At 37.3% G+C, this 24,477-nt stretch overlaps 1 protein-coding gene and 1 long non-coding RNA gene across 2 annotated transcripts in view; both read right to left on the reverse strand.

Annotated features, from left to right (window-relative positions):
- Positions 1-495: 495 nt before the first annotated feature.
- LOC135179698 (uncharacterized) lies at positions 496-3,216 on the reverse strand. The gene is made up of 3 exons (XR_010304079.1): positions 2,753-3,216; positions 1,029-1,153; positions 496-736 (listed from the first exon to the last, which is right to left on the reverse strand). It is a non-coding gene; the product is annotated as an uncharacterized LOC135179698 (long non-coding RNA).
- Positions 3,217-3,271: 55 nt separating this feature from the next.
- PPP4R3A (protein phosphatase 4 regulatory subunit 3A) overlaps positions 3,272-24,477 on the reverse strand; it is a 44,324-nt gene continuing 23,118 nt past the window's right edge. Inside the window, exons 5-15 of the mRNA XM_064151734.1 lie at positions 16,402-16,479; positions 16,178-16,294; positions 15,563-15,679; positions 14,217-14,348; positions 14,025-14,127; positions 12,628-12,786; positions 10,686-10,855; positions 8,774-8,916; positions 6,139-6,329; positions 5,398-5,624; positions 3,272-4,565 (exon numbers count right to left, since the gene is read on the reverse strand). Of these exons, the coding sequence (XP_064007804.1) occupies positions 4,452-4,565; positions 5,398-5,624; positions 6,139-6,329; positions 8,774-8,916; positions 10,686-10,855; positions 12,628-12,786; positions 14,025-14,127; positions 14,217-14,348; positions 15,563-15,679; positions 16,178-16,294; positions 16,402-16,479 (1,551 nt within the window). The 3' untranslated portion in view covers positions 3,272-4,451. The remainder of the gene's footprint in view (positions 4,566-5,397; positions 5,625-6,138; positions 6,330-8,773; positions 8,917-10,685; positions 10,856-12,627; positions 12,787-14,024; positions 14,128-14,216; positions 14,349-15,562; positions 15,680-16,177; positions 16,295-16,401; positions 16,480-24,477) is intronic.

A 24,477-nucleotide genomic window follows, 5' to 3' on the forward strand; every position in this document is an offset into this window, starting at 1 on the left:
CTCTCCAGCCACTCCGACCCCAGCCTAAATCATCCTGTACAAAATACTTTCCAGGTCTCAACCTAAACCATGTCTGTTCACATGGAACCATTTCAGAGAAGTTCTGAGACAGACACCTTGCATCTCCAAGAGATGTAACAGCACACAAGGCAACTACTGTACAGATCTGAAATCACTGTAAATCAGCAGCTATTTCTTTTCAAGCACCATTTTGCCTTTTGAAAATTATTTTCCATTTGCTTATCTATTTTTATATTGTCCATCAATACAATATAGAAGATCACATCTCCCTCTTCCCTTTTTTATATTGCCTTTTTTCCCCCCTAATAGTCCAGAGGGTTTGGTTTCAGCTTTGAAGAGTTTTTAAACTTCACTTTACATTAAAAAACCCACCAGATTTACATGCTCAAATGAATGTGACTGTAACTAGTGCAGTATTAAATCGAGGCAGAGAGACAGTGACCCACAAGAACACAAGAAGTTATGACTCCCTTTTACAAAACCTAGACTTTATATTGTCGTTATGGTTGAAGGGTGGCACTTCTCTCCACAGGACGTTTTGCTCTGTCTGCATCATGCTCATGTGCTCTGCTTCCTTTCTGGACTAATTGTAGGCTGTATGTACCTTAATTTCTTCTGGACTGCAAGGAGAGAAAGCAGTTTGAGAACATGCATGGAGACAGCTGTTCCTGAAAACCTTCAGTGGGTGGTAACTTCTCTTCTTAGAACACTTGCCCTGTTTTAGAGAATCATACAATCAACCAGGTTGGAAGAGATCTCCAAGATCATCCAGCCCAACCTAGCACCCAGCCCTAACCAGTCAACTAGACCATGGCACCAAGTGCCTCATCCAGTCTTTTCTTGAACACCTCCAGGGATGGTGACTCCAGCACCTCCCTGAGCAACCCATTCCAATGGCAGATCACTCTCTCTGTGAAGAACTTCCTCCTAACATCCGGCCTAGCTGTGAATGAGTCCAAGTAGTAGCAGCCTATCTATCTGATTTCCTATGTTCACAACTTACATACATGGTATTGATGCACGATGCTTCTGCAGGTGTACAGTGGCTGATGTGAAGATAAGGCTCAACTCTTGTAGCAACTCTGCAGGTGCTGGGATCCAGAATTTAGCAAGGCAACCAATGTAACTTGTGCTGGGTTTAAAAACAGCAGCAACATGAGAAGAGACTCTGATCAGTTATATAACTCAACGGTTAGGTTTTGGCAGAAGTTTTAAATCTCTGCAATTAAAAAACCAATCTGAACAGTTTTGCCCTTGTCATGTTAAAAGGACTGGGCCTACTCGACACTTAGTTCCACGGTAACAGGACATGTCATCTGGGTGGGCTATGAAGATGGATGGACAGTCAGATCTTGTTTACCAAGTAGGTCTATTACAAACAGGTACATTTTAGAGGGATGGTCTAGCTTTCAGGTCCTTCTGTACCCATGACATAGACCTGGTTTTTGGTGATATGCACTGTTACTTCACTGTGGTTGCCTTCTATGTGCAGCAGAAGGAACCTGGAAACTTTCCAGATTACCTGGGATTACTTTCCTTAGAGTAAGAGTCCTTGGATGAATTTGGAGGAAAGTCCTTATACTTTTGTCTGGTATCCTTAGCAATCCTAGGCTCAAAGCTGGGAAGTGTACATCAGAGTAATCAGCACTAAGTCTCAACAACTGGAGGAATGTAAGGGCCTGTGCTGATGATTCAACAAAGTCTTATCTTGCCTGTACCACACTTAAGGATTTGTCCTGTAAAGCATAAAGGTACAGTTAAAATGCAATTAAGATGACCAAGCCTTGTTTAATACAATATACATGCAGCTCTCTTAGGATGTGGACAGGGTTAAAACTAATAGTGAGTTTAACAAAATCTCAAGGCAAGAGTCACCTACTTCCCAACTACTCCAGGTTCCATGAATAGATCATCTAAATGTAGCCATGTCCTATTGGGCCACAGGCACGAAGTAACTGGCAAGAAACTAACCATCTGCAAGTTAGACATAAATGATGTGTAGCTTAGTACTTTACCATTAGAACTCCATAAAAAGACAACAAAAATTTACTACTTCCATTATTATTTTGACCAAACTTATTAACTTAAGGGTAGTGTTTCTTCTGCTAAATGTAAGACTTTTAAGTACTTAAAAGTCCGAGCTCCAAGATTCCTGGAAGTATTTGAAAGTTTAGAGGACAGCAGCAAACATCACAAGATGAAGCACTCAGCAGATGAAGGGCCATTAAAAACCAACAAATGTTCTGCCTCTGACCCACTCAGAAGACTGACTTCCAGTGATACAATCCAGTGGCCATGAAGATGGCTCTTGGGGTAAATTTTGAAAGCTTTGTGCTCAGTGAAGTCTGACAGACTGGGCATGACTTAAATTCAGATTAAGAAGGCCTGCAAAGTTATAGATTTCCTTGTCACATCACATCCTCTGACACAGCCACAAAAATCAGGTTTCAGACAGGTCACCGAGACGGCATGGGGGTTCTCCCACTGCAGCAGAAGATTGTGTCTAATCTTGTAGTGACAAAACTCTGTCCCTCTCTGCAAAACTTATTGCTGAGAACTGCCCCCTCACAGACATTTCAAGCACACTGTAAAACCCCTGTCTTGGAAAGTGATTTCAAGTTAACTTTTTGTTTAAGAGATGCCAAATTATTTTTTGCTAATCCACACTCTCATTTAAATCTGAAATTACTAGCATGTACTAATCATTAAGTCCAAGCACAAAAACTTTTACCTTTCTAGTCAGCATGGAATCTGCCATGTAATACACAATTTTCAGAAACAAAGAGCTAATTGGGTGTGATCACATCTGACCCAGTCTCAGTTTTCTTTCCTCTTACTTCTATTTGTATATGATCCATTCACGTATAGTACCACAATTGTTGCCACATTCATGCTTTGAATGTTCAAAAGGAAACGGCGTCTAAAGACTCAAGAAAAGGTGTTTTGTTTGCAAAGGAACTGGATATAAACTCTCCTCCCGTGCAGCAAAGCCATCTCCTGTAAAAGCAGTGAGGAAGCAGGATTATACATTTGGTTTTAAACTCGTAACTAATATTATTTAGAGTTCTGGGAAAAGGGGAAAGAATGCAGTCATTGAGTTTGATCCAAAATTTTTCAGGGTAGTATTAGAATAAATATCAAAAGATGGTAGAAACTCCTTGCAAGGAGTTTATTCTACAACCACCTTTGATTCACTAAAACTGGTATTCCAAAGGGAATCAGAGGTTCTAATAAATACCACTAAATGCAGTTTTCCTTCAGCTTTCATTATTTGCTTTTTATTTTTTTTAAATCAAATGAGTCAATATATTGGTATTCCTAAATCATCCACCTTGCATTTTGATGAGTTAGTCTACCATCCTTGTTGTGAGTTATGAAAGTTCAAAGTCTCTTTGGAATACTAATTTTGTATTTATAGGTTTCTTTTTTTTTTTTTAATTCCATCCTATTTCCCTGATTTTTTTCTTGACATTTGCTGATGTAAAATTTAATAGAAAATACTTAGTCACAAAATAGTATTGCTTTTATGCACATTGTGGTTATTTTCTTTTTTTTCCAATAAAAACTATACCATCTTCCATAAAATCCTAAACATTTTAGCTGGGATGCAGAACAAAATTACACAGTGTGAAACAGGTACCAGCACAACAGTGAGATTATATTACATCAAAAAATTTTAATGGTCCCAAATATATACTCAACAACTAAGCATACACTCAGGGGGGCAAAAAAAAATAATCATGACACAAAAGTGACCACATCTAGAATTCCACTCAATCTTTAATCAAGAAGGGACAAACAAATCCCCTGCCTCAAAAAAAAAAAAAACCCCAAAAAATTCTGCAGTTTAAAGGGCAAAGGGAAGAGATTTAAAAAAAAACCAAAAGAGGAAACTTTATATTCGGCTCTCCCCTGTAGAGGTTTTTAAAACCTGTTGTAGCTTGACTAAAATGTTCAGAATGTATGATTTCAAAGGCAGGTCTCTTTTATACAAAGAAACTGCTGGCATTCTTAACTAGTGAAGAACTGCGGCAAAACCTGCCTTTTCTTCAGAAGTCTCATACATGGTCCAAGAAAGCATATTCTGATTGTAGCAACTGACCAGCCAATCCAGAGTTCCACTATCAAAACTCCTGCCCTGTTGGCTTTGTTTGTCTTTTGTTTGTTTTGTTTTCCATTTCCTTCCCTGAGAAAAGGGCAACGTGTGGTCCAAGACGGAGAGCTCAAAGGCATAAGTCTTTCCTCTAAATGAAGTATTTCCTCTTCTTCTGCTCCTTTGAATTGGCACTTGATTGGCAGAAATACATCTGTATAGGTTGATCTGTGTCACACACAGTGATTCACAAAAGATTGCTGCTTTGCTCTGGGTTTGTTTTGTTTTTGGAAAAAAAATCCTCCCCTCAACTGGTAATGTTCTTCATCAGTTGCTATTATGACGACTCAAGCTTTGCTTTCTTTGACAAAGGTAAAGTTTCCTCTTTATCTTCATCTTCATCATCCTCTTCATCATCATCAGGATAATCTACAAGTCCAACGAGACCTCCCTACAAAGACAGGCACAGTTACCATACTTAAGGGAATTTTACACATTGACAATTCATTATCATTGTCAGAAAACATCTATCACACTGTTTCCCTGACTTGGTTCAAACATATTTGCCAACAATCCAACAGCATCCCAAAACGTGTTTTAAAATGATGAGTTTGGATATTCATTGCAAATTATACTGACTCTTTTCAAAGCACTTTCTTCTACTTCAGTATCACAGTATCATCAGGGTTGGAAGAGACCTCACAGATCATCAAGTCCAACCCTTTACCACAGAGCTCAAGGCTAGACCATGGCACCAAGTGCCACGTCCAACCTTGCCTTGAAGTGCCCCAGGGATATGTTCCAATCCAAACCAATGTTATTTCAGAAGGTGAAAAAAATCACATTGGGATATTAAAAATGCCTCATGTTTCAGCTTACAGTGAACACCTCTCCATAATACAACTTATTTCTTTCACATGTGCCAGTTACAAAACTGAACAGTAGTAAAAATGGTTAACAGCAGAAATCTTCAATGGGGGCAGTGAGACATCATGAAGCCTGGCAAAATTAGGCAGTGCTCTCTGTATTTCAGAGTAAAGATCACTGCAAACAGCAGCTAGTTGTGTGCTTCATACTTTAAGAGTCTAGGCATTAAAATCTTTTTTATTTCTTCTTTTTATATACATGTCAGATCCCCTTAAAACTGCTAGAGGCCAGACAAAAGTACAGACACCCAGTCCATTACTGCTTAACATCTAAAAATTTACACAAAGTTGAGAGAGGTGCTAAAGGTAATAACTACTCTGTAACAATGAAGTCAATCTACATCCATCCAAAATTACCTTAGTTGTAATAGCTGCCATCTGAGATGTGCTTTTAGAAACTGATCCTGGAGAACCAGGGGACCCTGGGGATCCAGGAGACCCTGGGGATCCAGGTAGATTACTTGCAGACGACTGGCTGGTAAGGTTAGATTTTGTACCACTGGAAAAAGAAAGCTTGAAACTTGGGCTCTGACGACCTGAAAGGTTAGTTTTCAGCAGAACTTCCTTTTCTTCACTCTCTTTTACTGAAGAGAAAAGAAAGAACATACACAAACACACACACACAAAAGGCAAAAGTAAAGCAATATTATTGAGTGAAACATTAAAATACAAATCGCTTTGTGGAACAAAGGTTTGTACTTTAAGTACAACTTGGTAAAGTATAAGTTAGCATAGAACTTTTATTTTCATACTGCTATACCACCTATGAGCTGTTGTTATAGGCCAGGAAAGAACATCTCTATTCTACCAGTGACATCACAAAAAACACTTACATTGAAAATTTGGAATTCTAAAACTGAGTAAAACACAGGAAAACCTGATCATGAGTTAAGATTGCCACTCAAATACTTTAAAGAAGCCAACAATAATACGGTGTATCATTTCACTTTTAAAGTGAAATGGGTGGTCTACTTTAAGTGGGTGGTCCACCAACTTGGTGTCTGTCAGTTTCAAAATCTAAGAACTTCAGAATAAATACATGCAAAGCCTTCACTGCAGACTAAGTTAATGAATGTGTAAGCTCTTCTTCTTACTTACATTTTTTCCTTTCCATGAATTTACTGATAGGATCTATAATATCTTCATCATTTTTAGTTTTGTCAGAAGGGGGCACCACTGCTTCTCCATCTTCCATATCGTCTTCATCAGTATTAAACCACATTTCCTCCTCGTCCTCCAGGGTTCTTGCATCCCTTCTGTATCTATGGTTTCTCAAAATGGAGCGCATGCTGCAGAGCAGTTTCAATTTAAAAACAACTAATTAACAATAAAACTTCTACTGGGCACTTCTACAGTGACAGCTTACAGATACAGACAGTATAGAGCAATAAAAACACCAGCAACTATTCAGTCTTTTCAGTATCAGTCTTTGCATTTTCAATGCAAATATAAAACTTTTCTTCTTAAAGAACCAAATACAACTCTGACAACAGCACACTCAGATCACTCTGTCCAAAATCCTGTGGCTTTAGCAAAAGTAATTTTATGCAGTGTCACTGAAGTGCTGTATTCAGGCTGGGTTTACAAGTTGTAAACCAAGAAGTTCAGGAACTGCAGACTTTTTGCTCCAGAATACATGTTAGCATGTGGGGTCCAATGTATTATAGAGAAATAAAAAGCAAACAATAACCCCAAAATCTAACTTAATTATTACTCCATTTTAAAACAGATACATTAATAAGACATCTAACTCCTCCTGCCACGTTACAATTTTCTGGTCACTGTCCCTATTTTCTGTTCTTGGATACAAAGTGCTGCTTCTCCTCATGCAATCTATTAATAGTGTTGGTTTGTCTCACTCCACCGTCCTTTTTTTCTCCTCACAGAAGCAGTATTATGGCCTTGAAGGAGAGGGACAGTGACATGCGCACTCAAGTACAGGGGGAAGAGAAGTACAGGAGAGATTGAAAACTCCATTTTCATTTGCTAGATCTTGATTCTAACCACCAATTTTTAACAAAGGCAAATTTTCTGTATCACTTTCTTCAAAATTTAGTAGCCACAATATAAGTCTGATTTAATGTTTTTCATTAAGGGTTTCTTACTGGACTCAAAATTTTAATATAACCTAGGCTCAGTATTTTTGGCAGACAGTTTTACATTACTGACTGCAGGAAAAAGTCAGGAAGGAAAAATTAGGAAATTAAGAAGTATTAAATAAGAATGTTAAATTGGAAAAAAAACAAAAAATTACCAATATTATCATGTGGGTCTGTACATGCTGCATCATTTCACCCTGCATTTAAATTCCAAGCTCGGCTAACAGTACAGAACCATTACTTCTGCACACTTTCATGGCCCATGTCAACAAAACTTTTGGCCTCCTTCCTTCCTGAAGATTCTTGTTACTTTTTTATTTTATTGCTTCTAGGTTTTTACGTAAGAAATTACACAGTGGCCTTGTGCAGCCACTATGTGAGATGTAGGAAGACGGTAAAAGCTGATCTATTTGATCTGACCTACTAACCACACGAGATTTTGGACAAACTCATGTGGCACAACTATGCACAATCACTTAGCTCTACTTAAGCCAAGAGAAGTCTAATGTTTTACTTCCTATACTCTATGGAAATTCACTGAAGGAAGTGGCTGGTTCCAACACGTGCATGAATGTATGAATTGTAGGCTTGAATTTCACAGCTGTTTAAGTGATGAGCTTAGCTGACACAACCCAAAATAGTAACATATCACCTGTAAAACATTAGTACTTAAAGCTGCAGATCCCACATAAAATCTTGAAAGCTTCAGCATTTTAAAACAAATCTATGGTTATACTCTCATTGTAATTGTATGAGTCTCAAATATAAATATTGTTTAAGAAATCTTGTGACAGTGAATAACTTAAACTCTGAAATTTTAAAATGCTCTAATATGACTCACCAGGATAAATTCTTCAATGTGCTTTTAAACTAATTCAAGACAACAGAACAGGAGTCTCGATAACAATTCTTAAGAGTAATTCATCTATTCCCACAAGATGTCCATTTTTTTTCAAGTGAAACTACACATGAAGTTACTGACATTTGCCCAAAATAAATGGAGTAGTATCTCCTAAACTTTCTACTTTTATATACTTTAACCTTTTTATCTTGGGCAACTGTGTATGAAGGAAGGGAACTTTTGCTCTGGTAAAAATCAGCAATTCAAGTGTTATAATGTGATTGCTTTTTACTCCAACAGGTAATCTAACTTTGACAAAAGAGCTTTCTATGAAGTCATTTTGGTAGAGCTTATCTAAGTATCCATTTCCACAACTAAATTAAAAGAAAATAAGATGTGAATTTTGGAAGGAAAAATCCACAGAATGGTAAATCACAACAGAATGATCTTTCCAATAAGTAACAGGAATCTATTACTTAAGCAAATGAACTTCTGAAGTTTGTTGAAGTACCTGACAGGTTTCCAGCTTCATTTTAAGTGCATGTAACTTTAGGATATTACAACTTAGCCTTACTGCCGGTGGTTCACTCACTAATGTTAGCTGAAAGTGGATTAGGAGTACGAATTAACACTTCTAGAAATTACACCTTTAATGAAGCAAATTCATCAGTGCCTGAGATGCAAGTAAAAGTCTAAATTATTTCCATTTCCAGCAATCACAGAACAATCCACCAATACACCCAAAATGTAATTAAGGCAGTAATATTAATTAAGGGAATTTAGTGCATTTCACCTGTCAAGTTTTGGATTATCTTGTCTTTCCCTTTGCTGCTCAAATCGCAGTTTCAGTCCTTTGAAGGTCTGCACATAGTCTACATCTTCCAGTGCCTTCCAGTAATTTTCAATTACATGAGCCGTTAATGATTTTATATCTTCCTACAGAATGAACACACATATGCTGACTTAATTAATTTGAATGAAAATAATAGAAAAATAATGTAAATTATTTTTTGTTTTAAGCACTCCACAGGAAACATCACATTAATTGGTTTAAGCAAAAATAAGCATTATGTATCCAAGTGTTAGAGGGTGAAAGATTTGATTAGCAAGGCACAACCGCAGCAATCTTCCAGCAGTATCTGCTTCAAAACACATGAACAGAACCTAAAAGCTCAACAGAAAATTGTACCAAACCAAGTTCTGAAAGGTCTTTCCCACTGTAACTTATACATATTTTTATATTGACTGATCAATAACTGTTGCACTCAATCTATTAAAAAAATGTGTACAAGATACAAACTTAGGATTTTTTTTTTCTTGCTGCAAATAAAGTACTTACATAAAAAAAAAAATCAGTAAGTTTGTTTAGGATGAGCACAAGAAAAATATTTTCCATTAGCAATTAACATCAGCTTTTTTGTTTGTGGCCTTACAGTGCTGCTCAAGGTATTTCACAAAAGCCTCCCAACTGTTCTGCTGTTTCAGTTCAACATTGTGGCTGCCCAAAGCCACGCGGGACAGTTGAGACTAGCACAGGTCTGCATGATGTAGCAGGAAAATTTCTAATGTGCTCTATTTGGCTTTCTTAGCACTGCACAGTCCCTGGAACACTGCAGAATAAACACCCAAATTACCATCTATTAAGGACAACCAAAGCAACATAAATCTTAACACACTGATTATCTTCCTTTTTGGTACATGCTCAAAGGTCATCCCTTATGAATGGTAATACATCAGTAACAACAAAAGCATACTTAAAAAATTTCTCTCTTTAAAAGAATCCTGGATTTTAAAAAAAAGACAAGAATTATTGACAGATACCCAAAAGTATCCTGGAGAATCTGAGTATCTATGTGAAAAGGAGGATTAAAAAAATGAGAGGTCATTCATTTCCCCGTTGCTTGAACTGTAGAATGAGCACCCAGTCTCGTGGACTACCACTGCAAGACCACAGCACAGAAGCCAGGGCCGTTTTTTTCACAGCTTCAAAACCATATTTAAATCAACTCCTTCACGATGATCAAGTTTTCTCAACCTTGAATTACCTTGAGTCTCAATGAAGAAAGAGGTTATCAGCACAAAAGATTCCAACAGATGACAAAGCCTCTTTTCCCTTACCCACTTAGTCCACTACTGTTTACATCCTAGCGTGGCTTCACTTAGCACATTTAGAGGCCGTATACAGCATCTTGTCAAAATTTGAATGCAGTGAGGAAACAGGACTATGCTGAAAGCCAAATTCACCCAAATATTTGAAGAGACTCCTGATGAAATAGAAACTTTGTAGCACTCAATATAACAAAAAAAACCCCACTGCTACCTCTTCCAGATGGCCTCATATTCTGTTGAATAGACATTACAGAGTACAGCTAAATTCGATGTTTCTGTAGCAGTAGTTTCAAATTACATTTCTGCCATACAGGCTCATCCAGTCTCCATGATGAAAACTTGATTAGTGCTGCCTTGGCACATCTGGGTACTGTTAATAAACTACCACGTGAATTTGGCTTTCAAGTCACAGTACTGTTTACATACAAGAAAGATGTTCAAATATGTAACACTGACATTAAATTACACTATCATAACGGGACTACATGATACTGTGTTTCATGAACCTTTATTAGAGTACAAGCAAAAAGAAAAGTCATCTTGAACTACAAGATTAAACAATATAGCTATTATCTCCAGCATATGAAAGCACTCACCACTCTGATAAATTCAAACATCTCTATTATGGCAGAGTTCATCAGATTATAACGGGAACCATTATTTAGAAATGCTTTGACCACAGGTTCAAACAAGAAACTTTTCATTATGTAACGGTTGTAGAATTCATCCTTTAGCCCAATTATCTTTCTCTTGAAACGAAGGGCACCTGAAACACAAGTGTTGTCAGAAGGGTTTTTATATGTAAAAGAAAAAAAAAACCAACCAGAAATGACTCAGCATTCATTAGGGCAATTTGCAACCTTACTTCTTATGCAGCATTATATCACTAAACTCAAGTAAAGCTGTTCCCTGCTTCTCAACTGTCTTGACTACACTGCTGAAAACTACTTAGCTATTTTATCATAAAGAAACCCTTCATCATAAGTGTGTAAGTGAAATCTCCTTTGTTCACTGAAGAAAATACTACTCTTTATTACTACTAACAGAAAGGTTTATTTTCCACTTTTTACTAATACTTACAACAAAAATATTTTCTCAGTAAAACTAATACTTTTTACTAATACTTACAACAAAAATATTCTCTCAGTAGAACTGGGAAAAATACTGATTCCTATCATTCAAGTATAAGTTTGATTACATTTAAGTCTTATTTGATTAGGATGCAAACTATTTTATTTTTAAACTGGCAAATGACATTTTCTTCACATGCACATAAAGGAAAGACTTATTTTACTTCCAATTTAAAGTTCTTTCTGAAGATCCAAAGTGCATGCAAGTGTGTGAATGTTCGGGTACAAACAGAAAGTTATCTTCTTCCTACAAGGCAGTATATTCTGGTTAGCAATTTAGGTGTATATGAGAAAAGATGATTCAAGGGTTCTAAGACCAAACTCAGGTGATTCCATTATAAATTTCACAAGTTACTTCCTACTGTATGGTCTTACTCAGTCAACTTTAGGTTTTGTTTTACTCTATATGCACAGCAGAATCATGGAAAAAAAAACATAAAAATCTCTTACTTGCTACCAGAATTAAGTCATATTGCTTTGCTCTTACTGTGCTGAGCATGGTCAAGAAACTACCAGAGTCTGAGGAGCACCATACTGAGGTTCTGTGCAGGTCAATGCAGTCAGATAACCTTATTTTTAACTAGTACCTCTGAGAATTTCTACTAAAAAAATACTGAAAATTAAAATGGTTCTCTTAGGATTTTCCATGTTGACATACCCTCTTCTCATTTCACCTCTACACTGAAATTAAGAAAAATCCTTCAGCTTTTCAGAAGAAGAGATATTTATAAATGCAAAACTATTTACTAGTACTATCTGAGATATCTATACCTTGGCATGAGAAAGAGTATAAAGGTACAATTTCTGTGTTCTGTCCAGTTCTGGGCCCCTCAATTCAAGAGAGGGGTGCGGGAACGTGTCCAGAGAAGGGTGACAAAGCTGGTGAAAGGCCTGGAACACAAAGCCTATGAGGAGAGGCTGAGGGAGCTGGGGGTGTGCAGCCTGGAGAAGAGGAGGCTCAGGGCAGAGCTCATTGCTGTCTACAACTACCTGAAGGGAGGCTGTAGCCAGGTGGGGGATGGCCTCTTCTCCCAGGCAACCAGCAACAGAACAAGGGGACACAGTCTCAAGTTATGCCAGGGAAAGTATAGGCTGGATGTTAGGAGGAAGTTCTTCACAGAGAGAGTGACTGGCATTGCAATGGGCTGCCCAGGGAGGTGGTGGAGTCACCATCCCTGGAGACGTTCAAGAAAAGCCTGGATGAGGCACTTAGTGCCATGGTCTGGTTGACTGGATAGGGCTGGGTGCTAGGTTGGACTGGATGATCTTGGAGGTCTCTTCCAACCTGGTTGATTCTATGATTCTATGAAATTGTCATGACCTGTGAACAGTTTTCTGCCAGCATGATGAAGATACATAACATTTTACATTCACAAAATACTAATTTTAGTTCAGATTTCAAACTTACACAATGCCAAGAAAGCGTGCTTTGAGGCCATGAGAACAAGTACTCTTCGCAGGATATCTTTGTTAATGATGTAGTTCTTTATGTGGTAAGTATGGTGCTCTACACAGAAAGTTAGCAATTCCAGTATTAATGCCAAGAGTTGGGCTGTCTGAAAATCATCTGTAATAAAAACAAAACCAAAATCACTGAATGTTATCTAGTATATTGCATTCAAAGGCAAACTTCAAATACTGGTAAACATTTCAAAGTTCCTGTATATTTCCACACATAATTTAGGAAACATGCTGCAGGGTATGTTTAGTCTTTAAAACAGAAATTGAACAAGCTTGTTAAGGACTGTGTATTTTCTGTTTATACATATATGGCAGGAAACCCTCTTAAACTATAGAAAGAAATATGTTTGTCTTAAATCAGTGTTTCAAGGTTCAGAGAGTACAGAGAACTAACATAAGCCGTCAGGCTTATTTTACCAAATATCATTATGACATCCACATGTCTGTATCATAAAGTATTGACTTGACTAAGTCTGTACCAAAAAAGTGACCTGTTATGCTCTTTAATGAAAGTACCATGCAAAAAATGCATCAGAATCTTTTTAGTACTTCTGGGACATAAACATATCAGCATACAGAAAACAACTCAAATCCTGCTTTTAAGTAGACAACTAATACTTAATACATTAGCTTTTTGATTTTTTGAAGTAGTGCTACCTTTTTAAACATATTGTCAGAGTGTTGACTATTGAAGAACACAAGTATTTTAAATAGTAAAAATCTCACTTCCTATCTACCTGGGAGGCTGTTGAGATAAAACAGATTAACTTCACTAATTCCCTGGAAATGCATACAATAAATTTAGAAGTTTAGAGGACACCTAATCATCATTTACATACCTCCTTTTATACCTATTTTAGATGTGTTTTATTATTAAGAAACAGTACTGCTGCTAACAGCTAGCAAGTACAGTTACTTCATCACTGATCTCTGCCTCATTGCTCTGATGCAGAACCAATACCCTTAGCACAGCATTGTGATACACATCTTCTCATGGACAGTTTTGCATCCTCTCTAGCAATGCCTGACCTTAAGAAACATTTACACGTTTATAAAAGTTTATGTCACTTAATAGTCTCCAAGTTAATAAAATTTACACAAATGTTTTCATTTTTGCTGAAGGAAAACCTGCAGCAAGTGCTGTTCACTTTTTAAATCAGGTCTCTTCACTGAATGTTATGAATTATTCAAATTACTAAATAATTAATCCACCTCTTACTTTGAACTATGTATCACAGTCTTATATTCATTTGAAGACTGAAAATATCTTTGACATTGTGACATTCAATTCTTAACATAGACATTTAACAGTTTTGATGTGCCCAGAATCCAGAGTGGCATTACCTTTGCTAGGCTTGTCCTCTGTAGTATTGGCCAATAAAGGAGCTGTCAGAACATGCATACAATGTTTATAGAAGAAACCCAAAAACTCTGTCTTTTCTGTTTTCTAAAGAATGAAAAAGAAATTAGACACAGCACATATCACCAAATCTTCTGAATCAACAAAGGCAGTTCCAATTAAACATATTTACTTACATTGGCAGTAGCAAGCATATTTTCTGGATCAACTAAAGTACGAAGCAAACCCATCAGTAGCACTGCCCCTCCAAGTTCTGGATCAGTGTCACATATCATGTGTTCTATAATGAGGTTAATGAGTAATATATCCTAACAATAGGGAGGGAAAAAAAAAGAGTAAAAAATTAATTCTAATGCTACTGCCTTTCCCCAGATCTGAAGTTACCTTCTAAAAAGGTCAAAGATGATGCTTATCAAAATGTAAACAACTATCCAACAAATTAACTTCACACACCACACCCTGGTCAGTAGTTCAACAGTAAGAAGGCAAACAGCGAAGAAGAAACTTTCAAAGCAACTAAAAATAGTTCTAAAATTAAGAATCTAATTTAGAATTTAGTCTGCACTGACCAACCAAAGGATAAAAAGTAGAGAGGCAGATACTTAACAGTACTTAACTCAGCTGCTTTTCAAAAACATTTCCAGATTACACAAGTTTTAGTTTATATCTCCCTTTAGAATACATACCAAGGTTTTTATTTACATCAACAGACAACAGTAAATTTTATGATGTTGCTAAACTTGATGAGACTGTTTTCAACTAAAAATAATCCCAGCATGTGTTTGCTGAAAACAAGAGTAACATATAAAATCAGAAAATAACATGTATATTTAGTTATCTCTATAATAAAGCTGTTTGGTTGCCTCTATAAAGAGGGCAGTCAGCAGATTCAAGTGTCTGGAACCACTAGTGATATACCCTGCCCCAGCTGCCCCTGCCTTGTCCTCTGGCATGTTATCAATTAGAGAAAAAACATTAACTGTCTCTTCTATGGAAAAGGCAGCACAATGTTTTTTATCCACTGAGTACCACTCTGAAATACCTTTTTTAATACTAGTTATCTGCTACAGAGGATCTCCAGGAAATGCAAAACTCAGTCAAAGTGTTCACTTAGGACCATAATTCTACTTTCAATGTGCGTGGTAGCGAATTGAACAGAGGTTTCTTACAAATAAATTAAAAGCACACACAAAGATCAATATTGAAATTGGTATTTCACACCTTAACAAGGTGATCATTCAAACACATTTTACTTTGCTTGTATTACAGTTAACACTAACCAAAATGACAGTTTATGGTAGCCTGTTTTACATTACACACAAAGGAGTAACACTGTATAAGGATGGAAACACACATCTAACCTAACAGGACTTTAAAAACATGCTAGTTCAGTATTCTCTGACCATAACTATATTACATACTTCTTCAGAACCAGAGCACACCATTAATAGAATTGTAAATATAAGCCAGGAATTTCAAAAAAAGCAATACAGACATGTCTGGGGACATTTCTCTTACTTACATCATCATTCTGCTGTGCTTCCTGCATGACAAACTCTCGTACCATGGATGGGTTGTATTCAACCAAATAGGAGAATATATCAGTGGCTGCACTTCTTACTTGTGCATCATCCATACCCTGGAAAAGGCAAATAAAGTTATTCGTCTTTCTTTAAAAGAAAAGGCTTAAATTGAAGAAAACCAGAACACAGACAGCTTTTAATTCCTACTTGCAGGTCATACCTATTACTAAAACTACATTCTAAACCTCAATTAACTCTAATCTCTTCTTTGTACATTTGACAACTGCTGGGCAAACTAAATGTTATGGTTTTCCTGCCCCTTGATCTATTTCCCTATTTTCTTACATAGTTATATATCACTAAGCACCTAAAGATAGAGAAGTGAATAACACAACAAAAATATAAGAATGCCAGGACACTTAAAATGTCATAGTGCAACTGCTTGCAAAGCTTCTCAAAAATATTTCAAGTGTTCTCAATCTCAAGCTCAGACAAGACAAAAGAAGAAAATACTTCATCAATCTATGTGACTGAAGTTTGGCATACTTATTTTTTAAAAGATCTCTCTGGAGACCAAGAAAATTGTTATTACAAACAAAACTCAACTGACTTACCAATATAACTTCTAGTGCTGGCAGTATGCCCATATTTGACAAGGTTTTGAAAAATGCATCTCTGTTTTGTGGTTGCAGAGTTTGAGAGAATGCACAAAACTCTTTCAGAAAATTTACCTGAAAACCAGGAATAATATACTAGTTAGTAATAATAAAAAAAAAAAAGATGCAAGTATCACTTTGTACTAACTGCCCCTTTCATGGATATTTTACAGATTTCTTACCAATTCCTGCCTTTTCTCCTCATCTGTGGCTTCATCTGTTAGTTGTGCAAACAAGTCTGTCAGAAATTTTTCATCTTCCTACAAAGGCAAAACAATACCATTTGTTTATTTACAGTATCAAAAGGCATCCAAGTATAATAGAAAGTTCCTCCAAGCCATGTCTCCTGCAATTAAGAGAACACACATTTGTGTACTGCAGTTAATCAAACCAGTAGCAATTTTTTAATTCAAAATTAAAAAAAATAACACAAATAGTTGTTTTGATCTTTAATCACACTCAACACTGTTCCATCCCTCAACCCCTTACTTGCAGTTATCATAGAATCATGGAATCAACCAGGTTGGAAGAGACCTCAAAGATCATCCAGTCCCACCTATCCCCCAGCCCTACCCAGTTAACTAGACCATGGCACTGAGTGCCTCATCCAGGCTTTTCTTGAAGACCTCCAGGGACGGTGATGTATCTTGTACTGTCTTTTGGATGTCCTTTTTCTATTGCCTTTCTTACCCTTTTGTCTCTGACTTCTGCCTGCCTTCCCCTTTATCACATGCCTTTCTCCCTAAACTACACCTTTGTTTCACATGTTTACATAGCCCTAATGCACAGATATATCTTTGGAACGTTATGAGATCTTTGCAATAGAATAAAAGCAAGTCCACAACAAAGTGAGAGTTGCCCAACAGCAGCAACAAAGTGAGATTCTTTCCCCTCATCAAGGAAAAAGTATGAATTCTTGAAACAAAATGAAAATAACTGGTCCTGTTATGTATGGAGTTTGTTTGGCATTCTGGCTAGAAGCAATCAAACTATTCCATTATTTTTTATGCCGCTGTATCTTAGCAAAACTACAGACATCAAACAGCACATTACAAATGTATATTTAGACAGAAAGAAACAGTAATACTTAGCTTCCCGTAACATTCACAGTCCTAACAATCAGAAGATTACTAAAACAGAAATAAACCTTCCCCCATCCTCTTCCCAATATTATATAATAAGACAAGATTTGCTTGTAAAAACTGCCAGTGAGCTGTTTCTTCTGTAGTCAGTAACACTGTAAGCAATATCTCTCCACCTCAAAAACAATGAATGAAACCCAAGTTGTCTTATGTTACTCAGCACAAAGCAGAACAACTACAGTGCTTCAGCCACATTCACATAAATGTTCTTACACTGTGAACTATCTAGGTGCCTCATCCAGGCTCACCTTGCTGAGAAAACAAGCACCTCTGTTCCAAAAGCACCTCACACTAACGTAGCTCCAACAGTCACAACCCAGTCCAGGATCTCTATACTGGCACTGCACAACACTGATAAACCCAGAATAGGTCGGCATGAGCTATAACCCCACAAAGCACTTCACCAAACTGTAAGGTAATCCCTGTATTCTTGATATGTCACATGTTCCCTCTTGTTTGATGATGTGCTTCTAACCTGACACAACATCCTAGTAATAATGAAAAAGAATGGTTTTGGGCACAATTTCAGGTGCTATATTTCCCTGACTGCCTTAAAATCAAGACAAAAAGCGATAGGAGAGGCCTCATTTGAAGTTTACCAAAACACCCTCTGGAGGCCCAAAACACTGGAAATGTAAGGTCTGAATTTCAGACTTCGGCAGACAAACATGTTTAAGACAACTATTGAGGTCTTTGACTTTAAGAAATGTAACTTAAAGCTCTGATGAAAGAATTGCTTTGTAACTTTTCTGTTTCATTATTTCACAGTAGAGATACTGACATTCTTTTTACTGAAATAAAAAATAAACAGTACAAAACCAAGAACCCAAACCCCATAAAAAGGTTCTTCTGAAGAACAAGCAAGCTGTTCTCCATGATTAGCAGTGCATTTAAGTTAAATAGTTTGCTTTAATTTCTCCTTCTGCTGTTTTGATCAAGATGTAAAACTAATCTCATCTATCAGAACTATTAAGAATGTATATGTTTATCTCCAACTGGGAAGTGTAACTCTTGTTTCCATTCTCACTGTGAAATAAACTTTTATTTTCCTCCATAATACTTAAGTGCAAGTTAATATCACAAAAAAAGTCTAAATGATCACTGGGAAGATATTTTAGAACGTAAATACACCAGATCCATGATTAGCATGCTTCTGCTTTAAAATGTTACACATTACTCACAGTATCAGGTATTTTTCAATGTAAAAATCTGTCTGGAGAGAATGAGAGCCTGCACTGCTGGTGATACATAGGTCACATTTATGACCCATAGATAGAGGTGGCCATGGAAGCTGCAACTGCAGCACTACATAGCAGACAAGGTGATACTGGGCAGGAAGGCATGGGCAGGACCTCAGCTCAGCAGTCTGACCAGATCCTGCCATACCTCTACCCAGTTCAAGATGTGGCTATCTGCAGTGGATGTCAACCTACTCACCCCGTTACTGGTCTTTCAAACATTTGGGACCTGTGGACAGGATTTCCTAACATTGGGAAGTGAAGAAGACTTCAATAATGACACTGTTTCAGGAAGAATTTGTCGAAGTTCAGCATGTAACTGTTTTTCAACCTTCCATACACATCATATAATATCATATATCATAATTTACAGTTGGGTATTAAAAATAACATTGAAAAATTTCCCACATCATTGCCTCTCTCAAAGTCCATTAAATACACTGTACTTTTAAATTAGTAAGATTGTATGAAATCTCTTCTGCCTCAGAAGACCTGTGATCTATGTAAAAGTGAGAGGAACTGAGGTGCAGTGATTTTAAACATCCCGTCACTACACGGACAGTATGCTGTAAAATGAAGTTATTAAAACAAAAAATCCACATCAACCCCAAAACAACTTATTAATGAATTCACATCTACATTTTAGTCCTGAAATCAAATGAGGTGCTCCCACTTTCCAAGTGCTTAGTGAAAGGTAGACAGCTTGCTATCAATGGGAAGATGCCCAACCCTCTCACTTTTACAGAAGAACTGTCATTGCAACAAACATTCTAAATACAAGATTCTCTCCCTAAAGCTATAAAATTACAATGGCAACATATCTAAAGACACATTCTTGAACAACTCTACCAGAATCTATTGAAATGCAGAGTCTGAAAGGAGAGTTGACATATTTTCTAAGTCACAAGACACCATCCATCACCAAACACTAGAAGTGTGTTTTCTCATACTTGTAAAAATCCCACAAGATGCGTCTATGTAGTGAGCACAGTCAAATGCATAATTCTCTACAGTATCTGCCCTCTTCATGCATATAAATATCAAAACCCACAGAATCATAGAATCAAGCAGGTTGGAAGAGACCTCCAAGATCATCCAGTCCAACCTAGCACCCAGCCATATCCAGTCAACTAGACCATGGTACTAAGTGCCTCATCCAGGCTTTTCGGGGAACACCTCCAGGGATGGTGCCTCCACCACCTCCCTGGGCAGCCCATTCCAATGCAAATCACTCTCTCTGATGTGCTAGTTTGAAGCAAGCTAGAATGTTTTGGTAAAAGAACTAGATAATGGGCAGTGAAAAAGTAAACATGGTTGTCTCTTCTCTCACAGTCTCACTAAGAACTCTGGGAAGAAGAAGCAAACATTCTCCATTTTGTCTTTCATTCTGCCTTTGCCTTTAGACCTAGTCACATCTCATTAACCTTGCTGCCACTAACCTTGCTCCCTAACCTCTTGGCTGCACCTCTCTTCTTTTCTGAGAACTGAGGTAAGGTTGAGAGGGCAAGGGGAGGTGTTGGGCTGGTTTGAGAGCCCCTCCTGGGGACTCAGGTTTCTGGGAGGGGAGTTGTGCTTCTTTATTGTTTATCCTTTGTATATTTCTGTATATAACTGTATATATTGTAAATAGCTGCTTGTATATTTGCTGCTGTAAAATAAATAGCTTCATTTATATTCCCAGAGGCAGTCTGAGTTAGCTGGGGCAATTCCAAAAGTGTAGGGGGGCGGGTAAGAGCCCAAACCATCACACTCTGGGAAGAACTTCCTCCTACCATCCAGCCTAGACCTACCCTGGCACAACTTGAGACTGTGTCCCCTTGTTCTGTTGCTGGGTGCCTGATAGAAGAGGCCACCCCCCACCTGGCTACAATGTCCTTTCAGGTAGCTGTAGACAGCAATGAGGTCACTGCTGAGCCTCCTCTTCTCCAGGCTAAACAACCGCAGCTCCCTCAGCCTCTCCTCTAAAACCTGTGGAGGTGATGACTGTTTTCCAAGGAAACAAAATCACAAATGACACTTTACAGGGTAATTTTACCATCCAGCTATTTTACCCATGTACAGAAATTATTAAATATTCAGTACTTAAAACCAATGCATACACCAAATACTAAGGAAATTAATTTATGCTTTTGAAGGCCTGAAGTGGATATTTCTAGGATATGATGCCTTCCAGAGTTCACGGAGATAACATAAACCCAGGTCATCTATTCAGTCAATCCTTTATGATGCAGTATGATCACAAAAAAGACAGTATTTACATTTGTGATTCAACTTTCAAAGCAGTCCTCTTCCTCAAAAAAATACAACTTAAAAACGGATTCTTCAAGAGCAGGCCTCTCAACTTTCTGTTTTCAGATACTTTGTGTCTGTGACCACAAATAAATGATGATAAACATCCCTTTCTCAAAGTAATGTTTAAGAAAATCAATGAAATCTAAGCTGGAAAAAGAGAATACTTGCCATCCTATTTTCCACCACCATGTTAATTTTAGGCAGAAATAATTTTATCCTGGAAAGTTAGAAAGTTTCCTAAGATGTTACTAGCCAGCAGAAATTTACAGCCTCAAACATATTCCCTCCTGCTACCACACCAGAAGATTTAATAATGTTTCTGTCTCCTTTATCCCAGACTGCTTTCACACATGCTTTCATTTGCTGTAAATAAGCTATTTCTACTGGAGACAACACACTGAAACAGCAGCAGGATCCATCTAACCACACCTGGAGTTTATTACCACACTGAAAATAATTTTCCATAATGAAGAAATTCAGAAATCAATGACATGCACCAGTTGCAAACTTCTTCCATTGAATCACTTTGCCAAGAAAGTGGCATCCTTTTATGTTTTACTGCAAGGTAAACTTTAAGCAGATCTCCAGAGTTTTACCTGAGCCAACTCCCGCAGACTAGTGGGAGACTTCCCAGTCCTAATACCTTTGGGTAAAACAACCAACATGCAGAAACAATTTTTTCTCTAAAACAACTACAGATTATTACATTTAGGTCCATGGGGTTCTGTCAAAAATAAGTGACTGTCAAACGACTTCCAAAATTAAAACCAGACTATTGTTATATATAAATCCAGTACAATGTGCAGCAGTACCTAAATGCCTACAATTTTTAAGTTATGAAAAGGGAAATAGGAACTTATCAATAATATGATTCCTGTACTTAAAAGAGCTGATTTACCAGCAGAGTAATGACATGTCATCACTGCTCTACTGGGCACATCGATAACTATTTTAACACACGTCAAATTTGCCTCCCTCATTCTTCACTTTCCTGAAAGAAAAGACTCAAAAGTAATCCTAACAATACTCTGTATTTTGGAAGACAAAAACTACAAGACCTTGCTAGTGAAAAAAAAAAACATGCCAATGAGAAAGGGGGGAGAGAATGGAAGGAAACGGTGTTTGCTCACTCTATGGCGCAGTTTTGCAAGTTTTTGATTTTGAAGAACTAGTTAATAATATAAAGGGAAAGAACTGGTGGCCTCCAGTGTGAACATTAGGATGTATTTTTCAAATTGCAAAAGAGCGTCATATAAAGTAAGAAACACCACTTACCTGTCCCACCCCTACTCTCAAAACTTGATGAGCTCCGTATTTCAGCAAGGTTTCTTGGTGGCTATGACATCTCAAGACTAGAACAGGCTGGACCCCAATCAGTAAAAGCATATTAGGAGGGGCTGAAATTGGAAAACAATGTTATACACCTCTTTTTTATCTTGTGTACAGCAATCATAAAACCCATAATTGACCAGGTTTACAGAGCAGTTAATTCTGTTGACTGGCTATGTTAGTATCATGGGTTTACTATCCATCATGATCACTGTCAGTGGTGCAGTTATTTAAAACTACCAAAATACTTAAGAATCAGCATATTATTTCTAGTAGTCATAATTGAAACAGTGACCTCAAACATTAGTGAACTTCAATGACTTTAAACGTCCTCTCGTGGCACCAAATACCTTAAACAAGGCACTGAGGTAATTTTGTGTAGTCACCCAGCCCAGCAAAAAGTATAAGGCACAACTTGCATAGAGTCTTTAGTTAATACACTGACTGACATAAAAAGGGCTCTTTAGAGCTCCATCTTCTTTTCATGATGGAGGTAGCAGATTTTCTTGCCTTTTCTTTCCCAGCCAATGAGAGAGAAAGGAACAGAATATAAAACATCTGACTTGTACAGGCAATACTTGCAGTATATGGCACTGGGTAGGAGTTGCTCAAGTGGGTTTGCTTTTAATCTGAGAAATAAAATTTCCTAAGCAGATAGCTCTTTTGTCACTCCCTCAAAGATTCAGATGAGTCAAACTACAGTCAACAGCAGAAGCATTAACAACCTGTATTATATAGCAACTAAGAACTTGAGACTCATCTAAAATTCCCAACAAATCTCTGTGAGGCATCCTAGAAAGTCTCCAATTCAACTTCTCAATGACTTATGAAGAAAAGAACTTCCTAAGCATACACAAAGTTAGTGAGCACAGGATCTTATAAGATCTACAATAATGAATGCCAGGAACTCATAGGCAACTCTTAAGTTCTTCATGAGCTAACACCATTCCCACACTCCAGTATAACCAGCGACAGAAATGTAAAACCATACACGAATGGAAGTAAGACCTTAATTTTGTTCTCAAAACATTATTTCTTCTGTTTAAAGAAATAGGAAGAAACAGCATGATACATTTTACACATGAACTGTGGGAATGGGAGTTGGAGAAAGGAAAGGGAAGAACAAAACTTTAAGTGGCGGAGATTACAGAAAAGTGCAAACTGATGTACTGCTCCATAAATAAATGAACAAATACGAGGTAAGTAGGTTAAAACCTTAGGTTAGAGCTACACTGTGAGAACCTGAAAAATCAATCAAACCTTTTAATCTCTTACAAAAACTACATGCATATAATTTGTGATAAATCTTAATTCCCTTAAAAACAGTAAGTGATCAATGCCAAATAATTTCCAACAGCTCCTCAATGTTACAGAGCTGAACTGTGAAAAGACTAGGAAACACAAAACAGCACAGAACATATTCTTCTCCTTGTGCACTACCACTCTACTCCTCAAAGTTTTAGAAAGCACTTGAGCAATTTGAAATTCTTATCTATCTTTCAAAGCTGTGTGGTACTGATTCTTCTGGATCCACCACACATGGAATACACTTCATCTCAAACACAAGCAGAGATGAAGATAAGGTTCAGAAACTTGCAGGCACGCAACAAATCAAAATCAGATCTGAGCTCTTATTTCAACTGTAAACTGCAACCACGCTCAAGTTTGACATTCTTACTCAAATGTACCCTGCCACTATTAGCTTAATACACGTTTCAAAAAACAGAAAAAAACCCTAATACACTATTGATTTTGCAGCATCAGGTCCCAAATTCCTTTTTCAAAGTTCAAGATCCTTCTCATAATCAGCCACTGACACCAAGAGTGCTGAATAATTCTTCCTCTCCTCCTCAAGCCAAACGTATCATTCTCAGGATATTGCCAAGTTGAGACCACTCAGCTGAATCTTCTTCAACATCCTCCCAAAGTTAGGCTTGTAAGCTTTCTCAAACTGACCAACCCAAAATTATCAAAGTCTTGTGACTGCTTCTGACACACATTTGTGACTTTCTTTAATCAAGAAGACACATAAGATGCAGAGTTTGGCTCAGATGGGCATACACTGGAGTGTAGTACTACTAATGATGTCCCAGGTATTTCATAAAGCCTCCAGTGCCTGCTTAAGTGATGGTCTTTCCACAAGTGATTGTCTGTGCCAGGAATGGGTGACGTCTGGCACATCTGGCTGCTTATCAGATAGTTCATATGTGGATATGACAGATTAAAGCTCCACAAACAGAGTGTGGTGAATGACAAG

This window comes from Pogoniulus pusillus, chromosome 1, assembly GCF_015220805.1.
Source record: "Pogoniulus pusillus isolate bPogPus1 chromosome 1, bPogPus1.pri, whole genome shotgun sequence".
NCBI classification, from domain to species: domain Eukaryota; kingdom Metazoa; phylum Chordata; class Aves; order Piciformes; family Lybiidae; genus Pogoniulus; species Pogoniulus pusillus.